This window comes from Salmo trutta, chromosome 2 (assembly GCF_901001165.1).
Source record: "Salmo trutta chromosome 2, fSalTru1.1, whole genome shotgun sequence".
Lineage (NCBI taxonomy): Eukaryota > Metazoa > Chordata > Actinopteri > Salmoniformes > Salmonidae > Salmo > Salmo trutta.
Genome location: NC_042958.1, coordinates 41,609,705 through 41,632,279, shown reverse-complemented (window position 1 = coordinate 41,632,279; position 22,575 = coordinate 41,609,705). Strand labels below are relative to the sequence as shown.

At 48.5% G+C, this 22,575-nt stretch overlaps 1 protein-coding gene across 8 annotated transcripts in view; it reads right to left on the bottom strand.

The window, feature by feature from the left end:
* heatr5b (HEAT repeat containing 5B) overlaps positions 1–22,575 on the bottom strand; it is a 97,880-nt gene that overhangs the window by 39,724 nt on the left and 35,581 nt on the right. For 5 of the 8 annotated variants that reach the window (XR_003868080.1, XR_003868082.1, XR_003868083.1 and 2 more), the window contains 18 exons: positions 21,090–21,340; positions 19,115–19,226; positions 18,483–18,635; positions 18,188–18,287; positions 17,945–18,054; positions 17,601–17,764; positions 17,165–17,340; positions 16,007–16,112; positions 15,387–15,577; positions 14,817–14,976; positions 14,207–14,396; positions 12,231–12,400; positions 11,407–11,551; positions 10,213–10,398; positions 9,135–9,395; positions 8,556–8,737; positions 8,015–8,083; positions 6,709–6,888 (listed from right to left, as the gene is read on the bottom strand). Coding sequence is in view for 2 of the 8 variants with exons in the window: in XM_029702125.1 (XP_029557985.1) it covers positions 6,709–6,888; positions 8,015–8,083; positions 8,556–8,737; positions 9,135–9,395; positions 10,213–10,398; positions 11,407–11,551; positions 12,231–12,400; positions 14,207–14,396; positions 14,817–14,976; positions 15,387–15,577; positions 16,007–16,112; positions 17,165–17,340; positions 17,601–17,764; positions 17,945–18,054; positions 18,188–18,287; positions 18,483–18,635; positions 19,115–19,226; positions 21,090–21,340 (2,906 nt within the window). In the remaining 6 variants the exon portion in view is untranslated. The remainder of the gene's footprint in view (positions 1–6,708; positions 6,889–8,014; positions 8,084–8,555; positions 8,738–9,134; positions 9,396–10,212; positions 10,399–11,406; positions 11,552–12,230; positions 12,401–14,206; positions 14,397–14,816; positions 14,977–15,386; positions 15,578–16,006; positions 16,113–17,164; positions 17,341–17,600; positions 17,765–17,944; positions 18,055–18,187; positions 18,288–18,482; positions 18,636–19,114; positions 19,227–21,089; positions 21,341–22,575) is intronic. The other 3 variants (XR_003868081.1, XR_003868088.1, XM_029702132.1) reach the window with 1 other exon arrangement.

Below are 22,575 nucleotides of genomic sequence, written 5' to 3'. Positions count from 1 at the left end.
TCCAGCCCAGCCTATAGTCTATAGAGTTACAGGCCTCCAGCCCAGCCTATAGTCTATAGTGTTACAGGCCTCCAGCCCAGCCTATAGTCTATAGTGTTACAGGCCTCCAGCCCAGCCTATAGTCTATAGTGTTACAGGCCTCCAGCCCAGCCTATAGTCTATAGTGTTACAGGCCTCCAGCCCAGTCTAGTCTATAGTGTTACAGGCCTCCAGCCCAGTCTATAGTCTATAGTGTTACAGGCCTCCAGCCCAGCCTATAGTGTTACAGGCCTCCAGCCCAGCCTATAGTCTACAGTGTTACAGGCCTCCAGCCCAGCCTATAGTCTATAGTGTTACAGGCCTCCAGCCCAGTCTATAGTGTTACAGGCCTCCAGCCCAGCCTATAGTCTATAGTGTTACAGGCCTCCAGCCCAGTCTATAGTCTATAGTGTTACAGGCCTCCAGCCCAGCCTATAGTGGTACAGGCCTCCAGCCCAGCCTATAGTCTACAGTGTTACAGGCCTCCAGCCCAGCCTATAGTGTTACAGGCCTCCAGCCCAGCCTAGTCTATAGTGTATAGAGTTACAGGCCTCCAGCCCAGCCTATAGTCTACAGTGTTACAGGCCTCCAGCCCAGTCTATAGTGTTACAGGCCTCCAGCCTAGTCTAGTCTATAGTGTTACAGGCCTCCAGCCCAGTCTATAGTCTATAGTGTTACAGGCCTCCAGCCCAGCCTATAGTGTTACAGGCCTCCAGCCCAGCCTATAGTCTACAGTGTTACAGGCCTCCAGCCCAGTCTATAGTCTACAGTGTTACAGGCCTCCAGCCCAGCCCAGTCTATAGTGTTACAGGCCTCCAGCCCAGCCTATAGTCTATAGTGTTACAGGCCTCCAGCCCAGCCTATAGTGTTACAGTGTTACAGGCCTCCAGCCCAGTCTATAGTCTATAGTGTTACAGGCCTCCAGCCCAGTCTAGTCTATAGTGTTACAGGCCTCCAGGCCAGTCTATAGTCTATAGTGTTACAGGCCTCCAGCCCAGCCTATAGTCTATAGTGTTACAGGCCTCCAGCTCAGTCTATAGTGTTACAGGCCTCCAGCCCAGCCTAGTCTATAGTGTTACAGGCCTCCAGCCCAGTCTAGTCTATAGTGTTACAGACCTCCAGCCCAGCCTATAGTCTATAGTATTACAGGCCTCCTGCCCAGCCTAGTCTATAGTGTTACAGGCCTCCAGGCCAGTCTATAGTCTATAGTGTTAAAGGCCTCCAGCCCAGCCTATAGTCTATAGTGTTACAGGCCTCCAGCCCAGCCTATAGTCTATAGTGTTACAGGCCTCCAGCCCAGCCTATAGTCTACAGTGTTACAGGCCTCCAGCCCAGTCTATAGTGTTACAGTGTTACAGGCCTCCAGCCCAGCCTATAGTTACAGGCCTCCAGCCCAGTCTATAGTGTTACAGGCCTCCAGCCCAGCCTAGTCTATAGTGTTACAGGCCTCCAGCCCAGCCTAGTCTATAGTGTTACAGACCTCCAGCCCAGCCTATAGTCTATAGTGTTACAGGCCTCCAGCCCAGCCTATAGTCTATAATGTTACAGGCCTCCAGCCCAGTCTAGTCTATAGTGTTACAGGCCTCCAGCCCAGCCTATAGTCTATAGTGTTAAAGGCCTCCAGCCCAGCCTATAGTCTATAGTGTTACAGGCCTCCAGCCCAGTCTATGGTGTTACAGGCCTCCAGCCCAGCCTATAGTCTAGTGTTACAGGCCTCCAGCCCAGTCTATAGTCTATAGTGTTACAGGCCTCCAGCCCAGCCTATAGTTTAGTGTTACAGGCCTCCAGCCCAGCCTATAGTCTACAGTGTTACAGGCCTCCAGCCCAGTCTATAGTGTTACAGGCCTCCAGCCCAGCCAAGTCTATATTCTATAGTGTTACAGGCCTCCAGCCCTGTCTATAGTGTTACTGGCCTCCAGCCCAGCCTATAGTCTATAGTGTTACAGGCCTCCAGCCCAGTCTATAGTCTACAGTGTTACAGGCCTCCGGCCCAGCCTATAGTCTATAGTGTTACAGGCCTTCAGCCCAGTCTATAGTCTACAGTGTTACAGGCCTCCAGCCCAGCCTAGTCTATAGTGTATAGAGTTACAGGCCTCCAGCCCAGCCTATAGTCTACAGTGTTACAGGCCTCCAGCCCAGCCTATAGTCTAGTGTTACAGGACTCCAGCCCAGCCTATAGTCTATAGTCTTACAGGCCTCCAGCCCAGTCTATAGTGTTACAGGCCTTCAGCGCAGCCTAGCCTATAGTCTATAGTGTTACAGACCTCCAGCCCAGCCTAGCCTATAGTGTTACAGGCCTCCAGCCCAGTCTATAGTCTATAGTGTTACAGGCCTCATGCTCAGTCTAGTCTATAGTCTATAGTCTTACAGGCCTCCAGCCCAGCCTATAGTCTACAGTCTATAGTGTTACAGGCCTCCAGCCCAGCCTATAGTCTACAGTCTATAGTGTTACAGGCCTCCAGCCCAGCCTATAGTCTACAGTGTTACAGGCCTCCAGCCCAGCCTATAGTCGATAGTGTTACAGGCCTCCAGCCCAGCCTATAGTCGATAGTGTTACAGGCCTCCAGCCCAGCCTACAGTGTTACAGGCCTCCAGCCCAGCCTACAATGTTACAGGCCTCCAGCCCAGCCTATAGTCTACAGTTTTACAGGCCTCCAGCCCAGCCTATAGTCTACAGTGTTACAGGACTCCAGCCCAGCCTATAGTCTATAGTCTTACAGGCCTCCAGCCCAGTCTATAGTGTTACAGGCCTTCAGCGCAGCCTAGCCTATAGTCTACAGTGTTACAGGCCTCCAGCCCAGTCTATAGTGTTACAGGCCTCCAGCCCAGCCAAGTCTATATTCTATAGTGTTACAGGCCTCCAGCCCTGTCTATAGTGTTACTGGCCTCCAGCCCAGCCTATAGTCTATAGTGTTACAGGCCTCCAGCCCAGTCTATAGTCTACAGTGTTACAGGCCTCCAGCCCAGCCTATAGTCTATAGTGTTACAGGCCTTCAGCCCAGTCTATAGTCTACAGTGTTACAGGCCTCCAGCCCAGCCTAGTCTATAGTGTATAGAGTTACAGGCCTCCAGCCCAGCCTATAGTCTACAGTGTTACAGGCCTCCAGCCCAGTCTATAGTGTTACAGTGTTACAGGCCTCCAGCCCAGCCTATAGTCTACAGTGTTACAGGCCTCCAGCCCAGCCTATAGTCTATAGTGTTACAGGCCTCCAGCCCAGTCTATAGTGTTACAGGCCTCCAGCCCAGTCTATAGTGTTACAGGCCTCCAGCCCAGCCTATAGTCTACAGTGTTACAGGCCTCCAGCCCAGTCTATAGTGTTACAGGCCTCCAGCTCAGTTTATAGTCTATAGTGTTACAGCCTCCAGCCCAGCCTATAGTCTACAGTGTTACAGGCCTCCAGCCCAGTCTATATTGTTACAGGCCTCCAGCCCAGCCAAGTCTATAGTCTATAGTGTTACAGGCCTCCAGCCCAGCCTAGCCTATAGTGTTACAGGCCTCCAGCCCAGCCTATAGTCTATAGTGTTACAGGCCTCCAGCCCAGTCTAGTCTATAGTGTATAGAGTTACTGGCCTCCAGCCCAGCCTATAGTCTACATTGTTACAGGCCTCCAGCCCAGCCTATAGTCTATAGTGTTACAGGCCTCCAGCCCAGCCTATAGTGTTACAGGCCTCAAGCCCAGCCCAGTCTAGTCTATAGTGTTACAGGCCTCCAGCCCAGCCTATAGTCTATAGTGTTACAGGCCTCCAGCCCAGTCTATAGTGTTACAGGCCTCCAGCCCAGCCTATAGTGTTACAGTGTTACAGGCCTCCAGCCCAGCCTAGTCTATAGTCTATAGTGTTACAGGCCTCCAGCCCAGCCTAGCCTAGCCTATAGTCTATAGTGTTACAGGCCTCCAGCCCAGTCTATAGTCTATAGTGTTACAGGCCTCCAGCCCAGCCTAGCCTATAGTCTATAGTGTTACAGGCCTCCAGCCCAGTCTATAGTCTATAGTGTTACAGGCCTCCAGCCCAGCCTAGTCTATAGTCTAACACGGCCTCCAGCCCAGTCTATAGTGTTACAGGCCTCCAGCCCAGCCTATAGTGTTACAGGCCTCCAGCCCAGTCTATAGTCTATAGTGTTACAGGCCTCATGCTCAGTCTAGTCTATAGTCTATAGTCTTACAGGCCTCCAGCCCAGCCTATAGTCTACAGTGTTACAGGCCTCCAGCCCAGCCTATAGTCGATAGTGTTACAGGCCTCCAGCCCAGCCTATAGTCGATAGTGTTACAGGCCTCCAGCCCAGCCTACAGTGTTACAGGCCTCCAGCCCAGCCTACAATGTTACAGGCCTCCAGCCCAGCCTATAGTCTACAGTGTTACAGGCCTCCAGCCCAGCCTATAGTCTAGTGTTACAGCACTCCAGCCCAGCCTATAGTCTATAGTCTTACAGGCCTCCAGCCCAGTCTATAGTGTTGCAGGCCTTCAGCGCAGCCTAGCCTATAGTCTATAGTGTTACAGGCCTCCAGCCCAGCCTAGCCTATAGTGTTACAGGCCTCCAGCCCAGTCTATAGTCTATAGTGTTACAGGCCTCATGCTCAGTCTAGTCTATAGTCTATAGTCTTACAGGCCTCCAGCCCAGCCTATAGTCTACAGTCTATAGTGTTACAGGCCTCCAGCCCAGCCTATAGTCTACAGTGTTACAGGCCTCCAGCCCAGCCTATAGTCTACATTGTTACAGGCCTCCAGCCCAGCCTATAGTCTATAGTGTTACAGGCCTCCAGCCCAGCCTATAGTGTTACAGGCCTCAAGCCCAGCCCAGTCTAGTCTATAGTGTTACAGGCCTCCAGCCCAGCCTATAGTCTATAGTGTTACAGGCCTCCAGCCCAGTCTATAGTGTTACAGGCCTCCAGCCCAGCCTATAGTGTTACAGTGTTACAGGCCTCCAGCCCAGCCTAGTCTATAGTCTATAGTGTTACAGGCCTCCAGCCCAGCCTAGCCTATAGTCTATAGTGTTACAGGCCTCCAGCCCAGTCTATAGTCTATAGTGTTACAGGCCTCCAGCCCAGCCTAGCCTATAGTCTATAGTGTTACAGGGCTCCAGCCCAGTCTATAGTCTATAGTGTTACAGGCCTCCAGCCCAGCCTAGTCTATAGTCTAACACGGCCTCCAGCCCAGTCTATAGTGTTACAGGCCTCCAGCCCAGCCTATAGTGTTACAGGCCTCCAGCCCAGTCTATAGTCTATAGTGTTACAGGCCTCATGCTCAGTCTAGTCTATAGTCTATAGTCTTACAGGCCTCCAGCCCAGCCTATAGTCTACAGTGTTACAGGCCTCCAGCCCAGCCTATAGTCGATAGTGTTACAGGCCTCCAGCCCAGCCTATAGTCGATAGTGTTACAGGCCTCCAGCCCAGCCTACAGTGTTACAGGCCTCCAGCCCAGCCTACAATGTTACAGGCCTCCAGCCCAGCCTATAGTCTACAGTGTTACAGGCCTCCAGCCCAGCCTATAGTCTAGTGTTACAGCACTCCAGCCCAGCCTATAGTCTATAGTCTTACAGGCCTCCAGCCCAGTCTATAGTGTTACAGGCCTTCAGCGCAGCCTAGCCTATAGTCTATAGTGTTACAGGCCTCCAGCCCAGCCTAGCCTATAGTGTTACAGGCCTCCAGCCCAGTCTATAGTCTATAGTGTTACAGGCCTCATGCTCAGTCTAGTCTATAGTCTATAGTCTTACAGGCCTCCAGCCCAGCCTATAGTCTACAGTCTACAGTGTTACAGGCCTCCAGCCCAGCCTATAGTCTACAGTGTTACAGGCCTCCAGCCCAGCCTATAGTCTACAGTGTTACAGGCCTCCAGCCCAGCCTATAGTCGATAGTGTTACAGGCCTCCAGCCCAGCCTATAGTCGATAGTGTTACAGGCCTCCAGCCCAGCCTATAGTCGATAGTGTTACAGGCCTCCAGCCCAGCCTATAGTCGATAGTGTTACAGGCCTCCAGCCCAGCCTACAGTGTTACAGGCCTCCAGCCCAGCCTACAATGTTACAGGCCTCCAGCCCAGCCTATAGTCTACAGTTTTACAGGCCTCCAGCCCAGCCTATAGTCTACAGTGTTACAGGCCTCCAGCCCAGTCTATAGTCTATAGTCTTACAGGCCTCCAGCCCAGCCTATAGTGTTACAGGCCTCCAGCCCAGCCTATAGTGTTACAGGCCTCCAGCCCAGCCTATAGTCTACAGTGTTACAGGCCTCCAGCCCAGTCTATAGTGTTACAGGCCTCCAGCCCAGCCTATAGTCTACAGTGTTACAGGCCTCCAGCCCAGCCTATAATCTATAGTGTTACAGGCCTCCAGCCCAGCCTAGTGTTACAGGCCTTCAGCCCAGCCTATAGTCTATAGAGTTACAGGGCTCCAGCCCAGCCTAGTCTACAGTGTTACAGGCCTCCAGCCCAGTCTACAGTTTTACAGGCCTCCAGCCTAGCCTATAGGCCTAGTGTTATGATTTTGTATATATGTTTTTAATGTATTTATTTGGGTTCACAGTGCGGACCGAACCAAGGTCCCCGTAACGAACGGTACCGTTACAACCCTACTGTTGTGATCAGAAAAAAGACCAATATAGACCCGAGGAGCAAAAAAATAAAATGACAGAATGTTGAGGAGGGTTTTAATACCGTAGTGAAAGTGACAGGTAGATTTACAAACATATTCAAACCATCTCACCTCAGCCCAGGCCTTCAGTACAGCCAATTTCTCCATGGTGGTAGCACTCTCACTGTACAGCTGACTAGAGGAACCCTTCCCAGCCTGCACCTTGTCCAACGAGGAGACCAGGAGGTTGTGGACACGCCGAAGATCATTCAGGTCACTGACCACACCACTACCGATCCACGTGCTGCACACCTAGACGGACGGACGGACACACAGAGAAGAAGGGAATTGGAGAGAAACGATTCACACAGGCTGGTAGAAAAACAGGGATTTCTGGGGGGTTTTCTTTCAGGAGAAGAACAAAATAGAAAAAAAATGAAAACTGTAGAGAGCGAGACAGGGATCGTGACAGAACAAAGAGAGCCAGAGAAAGAGATCGATATCATGAGAGAAAGGAAGACCTTGAGAGAGAGAGAGCAATAGATTGTGATCGTCAGAGCGAGACACAAAAAGCCCTCTGTGTGAGGAGTGTGTCAACACTGTATCTGACAATTTTGTTTACTTCCTCCTCCTCCACCACATCAGTCAGAAAGCAGAAGTATCTGTCTATCTATCAGTCGGAGCCTTGACACTGGTACACAGCGCTCTACAGCTCCACTACACAGAGAGACATGATGACTCAGCTCTGCAGTACTGAGGATTAGCTGAGACTGTCTGCTGCATACACTACAGTACTCTACACTACACTACAGTACTCTACACTACACTACAGTACTCTACACTACACTACAGTACTCTACACTACAGTACTGTAGACAACTGTACTCTACAGTAGAGTACTCTACAACTGTACTCTTCGAAAAAATTTAAAAAATAACTGTTTTTTTTGGTTCGGGATTTTGTCTTAATGTTAACAATCCCAATTTCGTTTAAACATTTCAACATTCACACCCGTAAATCCTACTCACCGAGCTCTCAAAATTATGTTCTTATCGCCAGAACTTGGCTGAGATTTCCAATGTGTGCAGGCTATTCATTGTGATGTGGAGAGCCTATCAGAACAGTTACCTGGCATGCCTTAGCTGTGATGTCAGAAGGTGGTTAGGTGGAGAGCCTATCAGGACAGTTACCTGGCATGCCTTAGCTGTGATGTTAGAAGGTGGTTAGGTGGAGAGCCTATCAGGACAGTTACCTGGCATGCCTTAGCTGTGATGTCAGAAGGTGGTTAGGTGGAGAGCCTATCAGGACAGTTACCTGGCATGCCTTAGCTGTGATGTCAGAAGGTGTATCTGGGGAGAGCCTATCAGAACAGTAACCTGGCATGCCTTAGCTGTGATGTCAGAAGGTGGTTAGGTGGAGAGCCTATCAGGACAGTTACCTGGCATGCCTTAGCTGTGATGTCAGAAGGTGTATCTGGGGAGAACGCTGGTCTAAGAGCAGCTCCAACCTGAGGAACAATGAAGATAAACATTGAATAAGGTTTCTCGAGATAAATAGAAATACAACACATAGATTATCTTAATTTATTTATTTATTTTGCTCCTTTGCACCCCATTATTTATATTTCTTCTTTGCACTTTCTTCCACTACAAATCTACCATTCCAGTGTTTTACTTGCTATATTGTATTTACTTTGCCACCATGGCCTTTTTTGCCTTTACCTCCCTTATCTCACCTCAATTGCTCACATTGTATATAGACTTATTTTTCTACTGTATTATTGACTGTATGTTTGTTTTACGCCATGTGTAACTCTGTGTTGTTGTATGTTGTCGAACTGCTTTGCTTTATCTTGGCCAGGTCGCAATTGTAAATGAGAACTTGTTCTCAACTGGCCTACCTGGTTAAATAAAGGTGAAATAAAACTATATAAAATAAATAATGACATATCTTCATTGATTATCTGTTGATAGACTCACATTAGCCTGGTACTGCTCCAGGATCACGTGACCTGGGAACTCTGGCTCCGGAACAGAAGCAAACTTCTTAATAATGTCTTCCAGGGCCTGAAGACCAGCCATCCTCAACTGGTTACTGTTGTCTGTAGCCGCCATGAAGGCCATGCGTATCAGGTCAGAGAGGTGGAGGACCAACAGATCACCTGAATGGTGGGAGGGAGGGAAGGAAGGAGAGAGGGAGAAAAAGGGTTGGTTACTGTGGTCTGTAGCCACCATGAAGGCCATGCGTATCAGGTCAGAGAGGTGGAGGACCAACAGATCACCTGAATGGTGGGAGGGAGGGAAGGAACAACAGATCACCTGAATGTTGGGAGGGAGGGAAGGAATAGAGGAGGGAGGGATGAAACAACAGATCACCTGGATAGAGGGAGGGAGGGACAGCGGGAGGAATAGATCAGGGTTCATACATATTTTGACAGATGGAATTTCATGACTTTTCCATGACCAACCACTGGCAGTGTCTCTGAGCGTATAAAAAAGAAAGCCTAATGTGGCATCTTAGAGGCTGCTCTCTGATCGTGTGTACGCGTGTGTGTGTACCTTTAGGGTTCTTGGCCTTAGCAGAGCGGGCGCCGGCCAGGTCAAAGTGGGTCTTGTCTGCGTTCTCACACAGCAATATGATGCGACACAGACAGTCTGCGGCGAACACACGGGTCACCCAACGCGGCGCCACAGAAGGCTTGGCGTTATTATCCTCTCCCAGCGCCGTAAACATGATGTCATCATCAATCTCATCCTGCTTCTCCGAGTCGTCCTCTTCTTTACCCAGATCTACCGGTGCCACAACCCCTCCTCCAGTCTCTGGACAGGAAGGAAGGAATACTTCAACGTCCCACACAGGAAGAACAGGCATCCACGACACATTAAAGGCCCAATGCAGCCGTTTTCATATCCATAATCAAATCATTTCTGGGTAACAAATACCTTACTGTGATTGTTTAACATTAAAATCATCAAAAATAAACAAAAATAGCTTCTTAGCAAAGACCAATTTCTCAAGCAAGAATTTTGCCAAGACTGTTTGGGAGTGGGAGGAGTGGGAGGAGAAAACTAGCTGTTATTGGCAGAGAGGTTTGGAACTCTGGTAATGTCACCAGGCAGTATAAAACTCCATCCCACCAAAACAGGCTGAAATTTCAGGCCGTCTTTTCAAACAGCTTATAAACTAAAAGAGCATTATCATATTTTTCACAGTATTATTCCAACCTCAGTGTGGAAATATGTTATATAAAACCCAGAGAAATCACGTTTTGACTACACTGAGCCTTTAAGACGAGGGAGGGAGAATGGACATTTAAAAAAAACAACAGCATTATTCAACAAGACAACACTAACGGCCTAAATAAATATCACAGACTGACCAACAGCCAAACAAATATATCAACACAACATTACATGGCCACATCATGTCCTAGTCATGACTTATCTGAGCATAACACATACATACATAACATACATAACATACATACATACATACATACATACATACATACATACATACATACATACATACATACATACATACATACATACATACATACATTACATACATACATATTAGAGACATGTTTATTTAAACCCGTCACCAAACCACTGAGTTAAGCCAAGTTTCACAGACTGTGACCTGTAGTAGCAGCCAGGACGTCCTTGCAGAGCTTCAACCAATGAGAGAGCTTGTCCACGGCGAGCGAGGACAGCATGTGGCCCAGAGTGTCATGGATGTCGTGACAAAGCTTCCTGTCCGTCTCCCGGTCCAGCATTCCAAACAGAACCCCCTCCAAACCAGTCTCTGTGATGTTCAGATCTGAGTGAGAAAGAGAGAGGGATAGAGAGAGAGATAGAAAGGAAGAGAGGGATAGGAAGAGAGGGATAGGAAGAGAGGGATAGAGAAGAGAAGAGAGAAGAGAAGTGAAGAGGGAGAGAGGAGAGAGAAAGATAGAAAGGAAGAAGGGATAGAAAGGAAGAGAAGGGAGACAGAGAGAGAAGGGAGACAGAGAGAGAAGGGAGACAGAGAGAGAAGGGAGACAGAGAGAGAAGGGAGACAGAGAGAGAAGGGAGACAGAGACAGAGAGACAGAGAGAGAGGTACAGAGAGAGGGACAGAGAGGGAGATAATGATGCAAATCCATTGATTAACTATCCATCTGCTGCACATTACCCCCTACAGACGGGTCCATCTGCTGCACATTACCCCTTACAGACTGGTCCACCTGCTGCACATTACCCCCTATAGACTGGTCCACCTGCTGCACATTACCCCCTACAGACGGGTCCATCTGCTGCACATTACCCCCTACAGACGGGTCCATCTGCTGCACATTACCCCCTACAGACGGGTCCATCTGCTGCACATTACCCCCTATAGACTGGTCCATCTGCTGCACATTACCCCCTACAGACGGGTCCATCTGCTGCACATTACCCCCTACAGACTGGTCCACCTGCTGCACATTACCCCCTACAGACTGGTCCACCTGCTGCACATTACCCCCTATAGACTGGTCCACCTGCTGCACATTACCCCCTACAGACGGGTCCATCTGCTGCACATTACCCCCTATAGACTGGTCCATCTGCTGCACATTACCCCCTACAGACTGGTCCATCTGCTGCACATTACCCCCTATAGACTGGTCCATCTGCTGCACATTACATCCCCACATTACGTCCCCGGTCTAGCGCCAGTCGCCCGTCGCAGTCGCCCTTCCCCGCGCCAGTCGCCCTTCCCCGCGCCAGTCGCCCGTCCCCGCGCCAGTCGCCCGTCCCCGCGCCAGTCGCCCGTCCCCGGTCTAGCGCCAGGCCCTACTACTTACTGACAGTGGTGGAGTCCTTGCTGTCCTTGTTGCGAGCCAGACTCATGGCGTACTCGCAGACCTCCGCAGCCTCTCTCTGGGCCAGCTGTCTCAAACAGGCCACCGCTGCACGGCGCAGCAACAGGTGAGAGCTACACAGGTGGACCTGAGGAAGGAACACACACAGGTCAACTACCACAACACAGAGGTCAACTACCACAACACAGAGGTCAACTACCACAACACAGAGGTCAACTACAACAACACAGAGGTCAACTACAACAACAACACAGAGGTCAACTACAACAACAACACACACACACACACACACACACACACACACACACACACACTACCTGAAAATGCAACTTAAGTGTCAATCACCACATGGATTTTTCTGCCTTTACAGTCCTTGGGCAAACTAAACATTTTTTCAGGTCACCGTTCTTTTAAAAACATTTTAGGGATGTGAAAGTATTTAGAAACGATAATGGACCGATATATATATTTTTTAATAATATAATCTTTGATAACTAGCAACCACCCTGACAATAGTCAGGGAGAATAAAAAAATGACAAAAACAATGAATTTAGCAGTGAAGAAAACAGCATTAGCCATGGAAAAATCCATAGAATTACAGGAAATGGTCTTAAAACTCTAGAAGTTCTCTAAATGTCTCTCTACACTGCCGAGATGGGGACCTCGTCAGCCATACAGACGGGCCGACCGCAGCCTTTACCACGCCCCCCCCCAAAAACACACTTACACAGAGGCAGGGCACCAGGCTGGCCCCCTCTCACACAGAGACAGGGCTCCAGGCTGGCCCCCTTTCTCACACACTTACACAGAGGCAGGGCACCAGGCTGGAGAGGTTAACGTGGCGTGGGGCAAACATGTGGAGCTGCTGGAGACAGGATATGGCCGCTGCCTGCACCAGGGAGTCGCTGTGACCCTGCATGATGGCACAGCCCACCAGACATGATGAGCGGATAGTCGAGATGGTCGCTCCGTTACCTGGAGAGAGAGCGAGACAGGCAAGAGAAAGAGAGAGAGAGAAAGGCAAGAGAGAGAGAGACAAGAGAGAGACAAGAGAGAGAGAGACGAGAGAGACAAGAGAGAGAGAGACAAGAGAGAGAGAGACAAGAGAGAGAGAGACAAGAGAGAGAGAGACAAGAGAGAGAGACAAGAGAGAGAGACAAGAGAGAGAGACAAGAGAGACAAGAGAGAGAGAGACAAGAGAGAGAGAGACAAGAGAGAGAGAGACAAGAGAGAGATCAGCAACAGTGGTGTAAAGTACTTCAGTAAAAATACTTTAAAGTACTACTTCTGTAGTTTTTAGGGGTATCTGTCCTTTACTTTACATTTTTGACTACTTTTACCTCACTACATTCCTAAAGAAAATAAAGTACTTTTTGCATACATTTTCCCTGACACCCAACAGCACTTAGCAGGACAGAAAGATGGTCTCATTCACACGCTGATCAAAACAACATCCCTGGTCATCTCTACTGATCTGGAGGACTCACTAAACAGACAACATCCCTGGTCATCTCTAATGATCTGGAGGACTCACTAAACAGACAACATCCCTGGTCATCTCTACTGATCTGGAGGACTCACTAAACAGACAACATCCCTGGTCATCTCTACTGATCTGGAGGACTCACTAAACAGACAACATCCCTGGTCATCTCTACTGATCTGGAGGACTCACTAAACAGACAACATCCCTGGTCATCTCTACTGATCTGGAGAACTCACTAAACACACATGCTTCCTTTGTTAATGATATCCGAGTATTGGAGTGTTCCCTGGCTATCTGTTAATGATGTCTGAGTGTTGGAGTGTTCCCTGGCTATCTGTTAATGATGTCTGAGTGTTGGAGTGTTCCCTGGCTATCTGTTAATGATGTCTGAGTGTTGGAGTGTTCCCTGGCTATCTGTTAATGATGTCTGAGTGTTGGAGTGTTCCCTGGCTATCTGTTAATGATGTCTGAGTGTTGGAGTGTTCCCTGGCTATCTGTTAATGATGTCTGAGTGTTGGAGTGTTCCCTGGCTATCTGTAAATGATGTCTGAGTGTTGGAGTGTTCCCTGGCTATCTGTTAATGATGTCTGAGTGTTGGAGTGTTCCCTGGCTATCTGTTAATGATGTCTGAGTGTTGGAGTGTTCCCTGGCTATCTGTTAATGATGTCTGAGTGTTGGAGTGTTCCCTGGCTATCTGTTAATGATGTCTGAGTGTTGGAGTGTTCCCTGGCTATCTGTTAATGATGTCTGAGTGTTGGAGTGTTCCCTGGCTATCTGTTAATGATGTCTGAGTGTTGGAGTGTTCCCTGGCTATCTGTTAATGATGTCTGAGTGTTGGAGTGTTCCCTGGCTATCTGTAAAGAAATGTAAAAAAACAAGAAAATGGTGCCGTCTAGTTTGCCTAATACAAGCAATTTGAAATAATTTATACTTTCACTTTTAATACTTACGTATATTTTAGCAATTACATTTACTTTTCATATTTAAGTTTATTTAAAACCTAAATACTTGTAGATTTTTACTCAAGTAGTATTTTACTGGGTGACTTTCACTTCTACTCGAGTCATTTTCCAATAAAATATCTTTACTTTTACTCAAGTATGACAATTGGGTACTTTTTCCACCTCTGATTAGCAGTCAAAGTAAAGTTGTAATCTGTAAAGACGACATTCATGACTTCTCTGTAAATGTGTAGGATCCGTATACTGCCATCTACTGGCACACCAATGCTTTTAGAGACAATACTAGCCAGCCTTGAAGCTAGAGATGGTAGTCTTGTTGTAATTGCCCGTTACCCTGTAGCTCGGGTCCCACGGTGGTGATGAGAGCTCCTAGACATCGTCCCAGACACTGGTGTACCTCAGTGTGTGAGGGGGGTACGGTTAGGAGCAGGGTCAGGACCAGGGAAAGGGTGGGCTCCACATAACCTCGATACATAGGACCACTGGAGTCTACGATGAGCGCCAGGGAGTGGAGGGCCCACGTCTGGAGAGACAGAGGTCACAGATCAAAATCTTACAGTATATGGAGAAACTAAACATTGGGGCAGTTTCCCAGATACAGATTAAGGACTTGGACTAAAAACCAAACTCAATGGAGAATCAAATGAAACTGCTTTTTAAAATCTAGGATTTGGCTTAATCTGTGTCCGGGAAACTGGCCCATTACACTTCTCCAAACTCCAAGCCAGACTTGTATTAGGGAAGGAGCTGCCTTCGTGAAGCAGGTTGTGTACAGATTCTCTACCATTTAATAATAGTGGTAAACCTTGTGCCAAAGTTTACAGCAGGATTACGCTTTTAAAACCACAACAGCGAGTGTACAAGTACACACGTCGGGAGAAGGGTGGCGAATCAGGACGCAGCCTGAGACTCAGAGAGCCTCACCTGTCCACCGTTCACTCACCTGGACCTCATGGGAGGTTCCATCCTGGGCTAGGGCCAATAGGATGCTGACGCTGGTTTTGAGGTGCTGTCCTGAACCAATCCCTCCTACGTATCTGTGCAGACAACCCAGAGCCAGGGAGTGGCCTGTTCTGGAGACAACGTCACGGGCTGACCTCAGTCTGGAGGGGGGAAGAGAGGAGGGGGAGAGAGGAGGGGGAGACAGGAGAGGGAGACAGGAGAGGGAGACAGGAGAGGGGAGACAGGAGAGGGGAGAGAGGAGAGGGGAGAGAGGAGAGGGGAGAGAGGAGAGGGGAGAGAGGAGGGGGAGACAGGAGAGGGAGAGAGAAGAGGGGAGAGAGGAGGGGAGAGAGGAGGGGAGCGTTCATACGTTAAATACGGGGGTTAAGAGAAAAATAGCACAAGAGGTCAAGCAGGTCAAGAGAGAGCGCAATCTCAGAGACGAAGGTCCGTGGGACACATGAAGCTAGATAGAGAGAGAGATGAGTAACAGACGGGTCGTACTTGTCAAAGCTGTACTGGGACACATGAAGCTAGATAGAGAGAGAGATGAGTAACAGACAGGTCATACTTGTCAAAGCTGTACTGTGCCATGCGGGCAATGAAGGTGGCCTCTGCCACCACCTGAGCCATCCTTCCCAAGGCCTCCCCGGCAGCACAGCGCAGGATGGGGTTTGGGTTGTCCAGGGCACCCATCACCAGCGCCAGGGCGGATTTACGAACCTCTTCAGGACCCAGGGTGGACTTGTTCTCTGCCAGACCCTACAGGGAGGAGAAAAGATTGGCTGGTTCATTGGGGAAGAGAGGACAGGATACATAGCAGGGCTCTCCATAGTAGGGCCAGTCCTGGACGGTAGCTCTCCAGGAACAGGGTTGGAGTCAAAACCGTCCAGGGGGGTCTCTCTCCAGGAACAGGGTTGGAGTCAAAACCGTCCAGGAGGGTCTCTCTCCAGGAACAGGGTTGGAGTCAAAACCGTCCAGGAGGGTCTCTCTCCAGGAACAGGGTTGGAGTCAAAACCGTCCAGGAGGGTCTCTCTCCCTGATACATATCAGCCAAATACAGACAGTCCAATGTGCTCCCAACTCATATGCATTCCAAGAGTAAGCTGCCACTACTGGAAAGGCTTTGTGTTTAGGAGACTTTCCATGTGCAACTTCAACAGGAGATTGTACATGTTAAAAAGGTCTCACCTTGAGGGCGCTCAGTACAGCGGTGAAGATGTTGAGCTGGACAGCCTGCTGTCTGACCCCCTTGGCCTGTTTTATACACTCCGCAAAGTGGTCCAGCATCTGCAGCCTAACAGACAAATATGAGTGATTCATAAAAAACTGTTTCCTAAACCTCTCCTGGAGTACCCCCAGCCAGCCCCCCTGTTTGTAGTTTCCTAAACCTCTCCTGGAGTACCCCCCAGCCAGCCCCCCTGTTTGTAGATTCCTAAACCTCTCCTGGAGTACCCCCGGCCAGCCCCCCTGTTTGTAGTTTCCTAAACCTCTCCTGGAGTAACCCCAGCCAGCCCCCCTGTTTGTAGATTCCTAAACCTCTCCTGGAGTACCCCCCGGCCAGTCCCCGTGTTTGTAGTTTCCTAAACCTCTCCTGGAGTACCCCCCAGCCAGCCCCCCTGTTTGTAGATTCCTAAACCTCTCCTGGAGTACCCCCGGCCAGCCCCCCTGTTTGTAGTTTCCTAAACCTCTCCTGGAGTAACCCCAGCCAGCCCCCCTGTTTGTAGATTCCTAAACCTCTCCTGGAGTACCCCCCGGCCAGTCCCCGTGTTTGTAGTTTCCTAAACCTCTCCTGGAGTACCCCCCAGCCAGCCCCCCTGTTTGTAGATTCCTAAACCTCTCCTGGAGTACCCCCCGGCCAGTCCCCCTGTTTGTAGTTTCCTAAACCTCACCTGGAGTACCCCCGGCCAGTCCCTGTTTGTAGTTTCCTAAACCTCTCCTGGAGTACCCCCCGGCCAGTCCCCGTGTTTGTAGTTTCCTAAACCTCTCCTGGAGTACCCCCCGGCCAGTCCCCGTGTTTGTAGTTTCCTAAACCTCTCCTGGAGTACCCCCCAGCCAGCCCCCCTGTTTGACATCATCTAGAAGAAGCATAGCTGATTCAACTCTGAAGACTGAGACAAACAATATTAGATTCTTCTAGGAATGTCAAGTGTCAGTGGACTAGATCTCTGACCTGTGTTTAAAGGAGACATGAGGAAACAACTCCGAACAGAGCTACGGAGAGTTAGGGGTCAGAGTTAGGACTGACAGGTAGCCTCACCTGTGTTTAAAGGAGACATGAGGAAACACCACTCCGAACAGAGCTACGGAGAGTTAGGGGTCAGAGTTAGGACTGACAGGTAGCCTCACCTGTGTTTAAAGGAGACATGAGGAAACACCACTCCGAACAGAGCGACGGAGGCGTCGATGACAGAAACGCCAAGGGGGAGGGGTCCAGGCATGGCCTCGCCCATAGGTACCCTCAGGTAGATGGAGGAGGGGTCGTGCTCTAGAGCGCCACTGCCTGACGCACTGTTGGGCTGGAGCTACACACACACACACACACACACACACACAATTAACAAAAGCAGGGGGTCTATTCAGTGATGTGAAACGTTCTGAAAATTGTAGATAGAAATAGAAAAAAACAGATTGGACACGATTCTAGCTGACAGAAAAACCACGAGGTTCTACACAATGTATTTCTATATAAAAATCGTGTCATGTTCCATCCGCTTGGAGTCATCATGGGGAGACGGGCACTTCGCTTTACCGTAACCTCTAACCTTTACGGTAAGTCAGTTACCTGGTCCTCGATAGACTTGTGGTCAGTCTCCTGTAGCCAGGACCCCATGAGAACACTGTCGTCATAGTGACAGAGGGAGCGTAGCAACGAGGTGGTTGTGTTGGCCGAGTTGTCGGTCAGAGTGAACTCTGCTACCAGCTCTCTCAGCAGGGCATTGAAACTACCTACAGAGGAGAGATGGAAAGGTAAAAGGGACAACTTCCCGGACCCAGATTGAACATATGCTTTGTGCTCCAGGACTAGGCTTAAATCAGGGTGCAGTAAACCAGCCCTGTATGACTAATAACTGGTTGGATCGAAGCCTAATTAAAAAGAGAGTCTGAAAATATTTCCTCCAGTCGTACCTTCGTATGTCTTTGGGGGCAGTAGAGCCAAGATGTCATAGAGTCTCAGCCTCACCATAGCTGCACTGGCCTTTAGATGGGTGCCATGCACCTTGATGACCGACGGGACACTGAGGATAAACAACAACATAATAAACAACAACAACATAATAAACAACAACAACAACATAATTAACAACAACAACCGGTCAGGAGGAGAGGGGATCCCTCCCCAGGTCAGTCAGTCAAATCAATCATACTCACTGTGACATCATGGTCATGGCGCACTCTATAGGTGTCATCAGCCTGCGGATTACATCCTCTGTCAGCAGCTCAGGACAATGGGCCACGAAGCTACGCATGGCTTGAGGAGGAGAGAGACAGGGAGGAGACGGGAGGAGAGAGAGAGGAGGGAGGAGAGAGAGAGGGGGGAGGAGAGAGAGAGGGGGGAGGAGAGAGAGAGGGGGGAGGACATTTTAGATAAAGCACAACTCCTTGGGATCCAGGGTGACAGCCACACATTACAACTGTACTGAAGAGCATGTACGCATCTCCCTACCACAGAGTGCTCCAGCACGTCCCTCCAGTGTAACCTGCCAGGTGAAGCTGTCTCCTCTAGCCTTCTCTGCCTCCATCTCTTTCTGGGAACGGGGGAACACGTTCCTCCACAGCAGCAGCATCTTGGGAAGATGATAGCGGACCAGGGACGGGCCTGGACACAGCGTGATGTTCACAAATAAGCAGTGTTAGACAGCTCTGGAGACCGAACAAGTTGTCGTGTTGGACCATACACCCTGTTAATGTGAAGAAAGTTAAAACACTCTAGACTGCTTTAGCTGACTGGGAGTAATGAAGTGTTCCACAGAAAATATAGAAGAGTAGCTGAAAAACCCAGCTAAATGTGTAAGGAGACTGACAGAACAGTGAACATTTAGGGGCCAGCTGGGGACAGCACAGGGCCTCAGCCTGGGTCAATGTAAGTCCTGGAGGCTGACAAAACAGTGAACATGTCGGGGCTAGCTGGGGCCTCAGCCTGGGTCAATAGTGCTAGGTGTTAGGTTAGGTGCTAGGTTAGGTGCTAGGTTAGGTGTTAGGTTAGGTGTTAGGTTAGGTGTTAGGTTAGGTGTTAGGTTAGGTGTTAGGTTAGGTGTTAGGTTAGGTGTTAGGTGTAGTAGTAGGTAACTAACTCACCCAGAGACATTAGTGCCCCCAGCAGCAGCCATCCAGCCTGGGTTCTCTGCAGAGAAAGACGGCTGTTCTGGGCTGCTGTGCGGAGCAAGTCCTCAGCTATGCTCACCACCAGCTAGAACAACCAGAGAGAGAGTACAGAGTATATAACACCAGCTAGAATAACCAGAGAGAGAGTACAGAGTATATAACACCAGCTAGAATAACCAGAGAGAGATTACAGAGTATATAACACCAGCTAGAACAACCAGAGAGAGAGTACAGAGTATTTAACACCAGCTAGAACAACCAGAGAGAGATTAGAGTATAACACCAGCTAGAATAACCAGAGAGAGATTACAGAGTATATAACACCAGCTAGAACAACCAGAGAGAGATTACAGAGTATATAACACCAGCTAGAATAACCAGAGAGAGTACAGAGTATATAACACCAGCTAGAATAACCAGAGAGAGAGTACAGAGTATATAACACCAGCTAGAATAACCAGAGAGAGAGTACAGAGTATATAACACCAGCTAGAATAACCAGAGAGAGATTACAGAGTATATAACACCAGCTAGAATAACCAGAGAGAGAGTACAGAGTATATAACACCAGCTAGAATAACCAGAGAGAGAGTACAGAGTATATAACACCAGCTAGAATAACCAGAGAGAGATTAGAGTATATAACACCAGCTAGAATAACCAGAGAGAGATTACAGAGTATATAACACCAGCTAGAATAACCAGAGAGAGAGTACAGAGTATATAACACCAGCTAGAATAACCAGAGAGAGATTACAGAGTATATAACACCAGCTAGAATAACCAGAGAGAGAGTACAGAGTATATAACACCAGCTAGAATAACCAGAGAGAGAGTACAGAGTATATAACACCAGCTAGAATAACCAGAGAGAGATTACAGAGTATATAACACCAGCTAGAACAACCAGAGATTGACATTACAGAGTATATAACACCAGCTAGAATAACCAGAGAGATTACAGAGTATATAACACCAGCTAGAATAACCAGAGAGATTACAGAGTATATAACACCAGCTAGAACAGAGACATCATTGGGGTCAATAATTGCACTTTGTTGTTGTTGAAAAACAACAAAATTAGATCATCCAAGTCCACAACAATGCTTAAAACAAAATCAGGAGACTACTTTTGAGGTCTGAAACAAATCTGAGACATGTGAATGTTTTGGTGTAGTTCCCCTTGAATTCCAGTATTCACATATCAAGAGGCTGTTGTTTATCAGTGTCTATGTAGTGATGGAGTTTACAAACCAAATTCACGATGGATTGAATAATTGAATCATGATAATCATTCTGCCAGGTATGCGTAGGCTACTAAGTAGTTAACGTTTAATTCAGAATGTTTTTTGGGGAGAAGCCTTTCCATTACCAGCAGATTTTAGCATCATCGCTAACGGTTACCGGTAGAGCACCACATCAGTGGTGGAAAAAGGACCGAACTGTCACACGTGACTAAAATCTAACTTAACAGAAAGTTACTCAAGTAAAAGTGAAAATTACCCAGTAAAATACTACCCGAGTAAAAGTCAAAAAGTATTTGGTTTTAAATATACTTAAGTATCAAAAGTAAACATATAAACCATTTCAAATTCCTTTTATTAGGCAAACTAGATGGTGCCATTTAATTTTTGTATTGACGGATAGCCAGGGGCACACTCCAAGATCAGAGGCAGTAGGGATGACCAGGGATGTTCTCCTGATAAGTATGTGAATTGGACCATTTTCCTGTCCTGCTAAGTATTCAAAATGTAACGATGCATTTAGTCGATTCCCTACTAAAAGGTCAATGCATTTAGTCGATTCCCTACTAAAAGGTTAATACATTTTATTATATTGTTGAATTCAGTTTTAATGTCTGGATTCCGTCCGTGTTGTCTGCATCACAGATTGGATAGGGGCCTGGGTTTGAACCGAGGGAAATGGGCCAGGCAAAACAGGTACATACCTTTCCCTTAGAATGTGGTATGCCCAGAGGACATTGGTGCACGCCGCCGAGCAGAGCAGCCATGGCAAAGCTGTAACCGCTTACGGCCTCCGGAGAGCTCTTCAGGTTGTTGATGCGCTCCGCACAGCGCTCCAGCAGTGGAGTCAGCTGATAGGGCAGCGCCACGGCAACGCAGCGTAAACACCAGGCCGCCGCCAGACGGGCCGCCATGCTGGGGTGGAGCAGCACAGAGGAGACTGTCTCCAGGAGACCTGAGGAGCCAGGGGTCAGGGTTAGTGTGTTAGGGGCCCTACAACTGTACACGCGTTAGGGGCCCTACAACTGTACACGTGTTAGGGGCCCTACAACTGTACACGCGTTAGGGGCCCTACAACTGTACACGCGTTAGGGGCCCTACAACTGTACACGCGTTAGGGGCCCTACAACTGTACACGCGTTAGGGGCCCTACAACTGTACACGCGTTAGGAGCCCTACAACTGTACACGCGTTAGAAGCCCTACAACTGTACACGCGTTAGGAGCCCTACAACTGTACACGTGTTAGGAGCCCTACAATTGTGCACTTGTGAGGACCTCACATTACATTATCAAAGTGTATGAGGACTTGTTCGGCTGGTCCTGTGTGTGTGCCTGCATTCATGCATGGTGTGTGAACAGTATATCCAGTGTGTGTGTGTGTGTGTGTGTGTGTGTGTGTGTGTGTGTACAGTATATCCAGTGTGTGTGTGTGTGTGTGTGTGTGTGTGTGTGTGTGTGTGTGTGTGTGTGTACAGTATATCCAGTGTGTGTGTGTGTGTGTGTGTACAGTATATCCAGTGTGTGTGTGTGTGTGTGTGTGTACAGTATATCCAGTGTGTGTGTGTGTGTACAGTATATCCAGTGTGTGTGTGTGTGTGTGTGTGTACAGTATATCCAGTGTGTGTGTGTGTGTGTGTGTACACAGTATATCCAGTGTGTGTGTGTACAGTATATCCAGTGTGTGTGTGTGTACAGTATATCCAGTGTGTGTGTGGTGTGTGTGTGTGTACAGTATATCCAGTGTGTGTGTGTGGTGTGTGTGTGTGTACAGTATATCCAGTGTGTGTGTGTACAGTGTATCCAGTGTGTGTGTGTGTGTGTACAGTATATCCAGTGTGTGTGTGTACAGTATATCCAGTGTGTGTGTGTGTGTGTATGTGTGTGTGTGTACAGTATATCCAGTGTGTGTGTGTACAGTATATCCAGCGTGTGTGTGTGAACAGTATATCCAGTGTGTGTGTGTACAGTATATCCAGTGTGTGTGTGTACAGTATATCCAGTGTGTGTGTGTGTGTGTGTGTACAGTATATTCAGTGTGTGTGTGTATACAGTATACAAAGTGTGTGTGTGTACAGTATATCCAGTGTGTGTGTGTGTGTGTGTGTGTGTGTGTGTGTGTGTGTGTGTGTGTGTACACAGTATATCCAGTGTGTGTGTGTGTGTGTACACAGTATATCCAGTGTGTGGG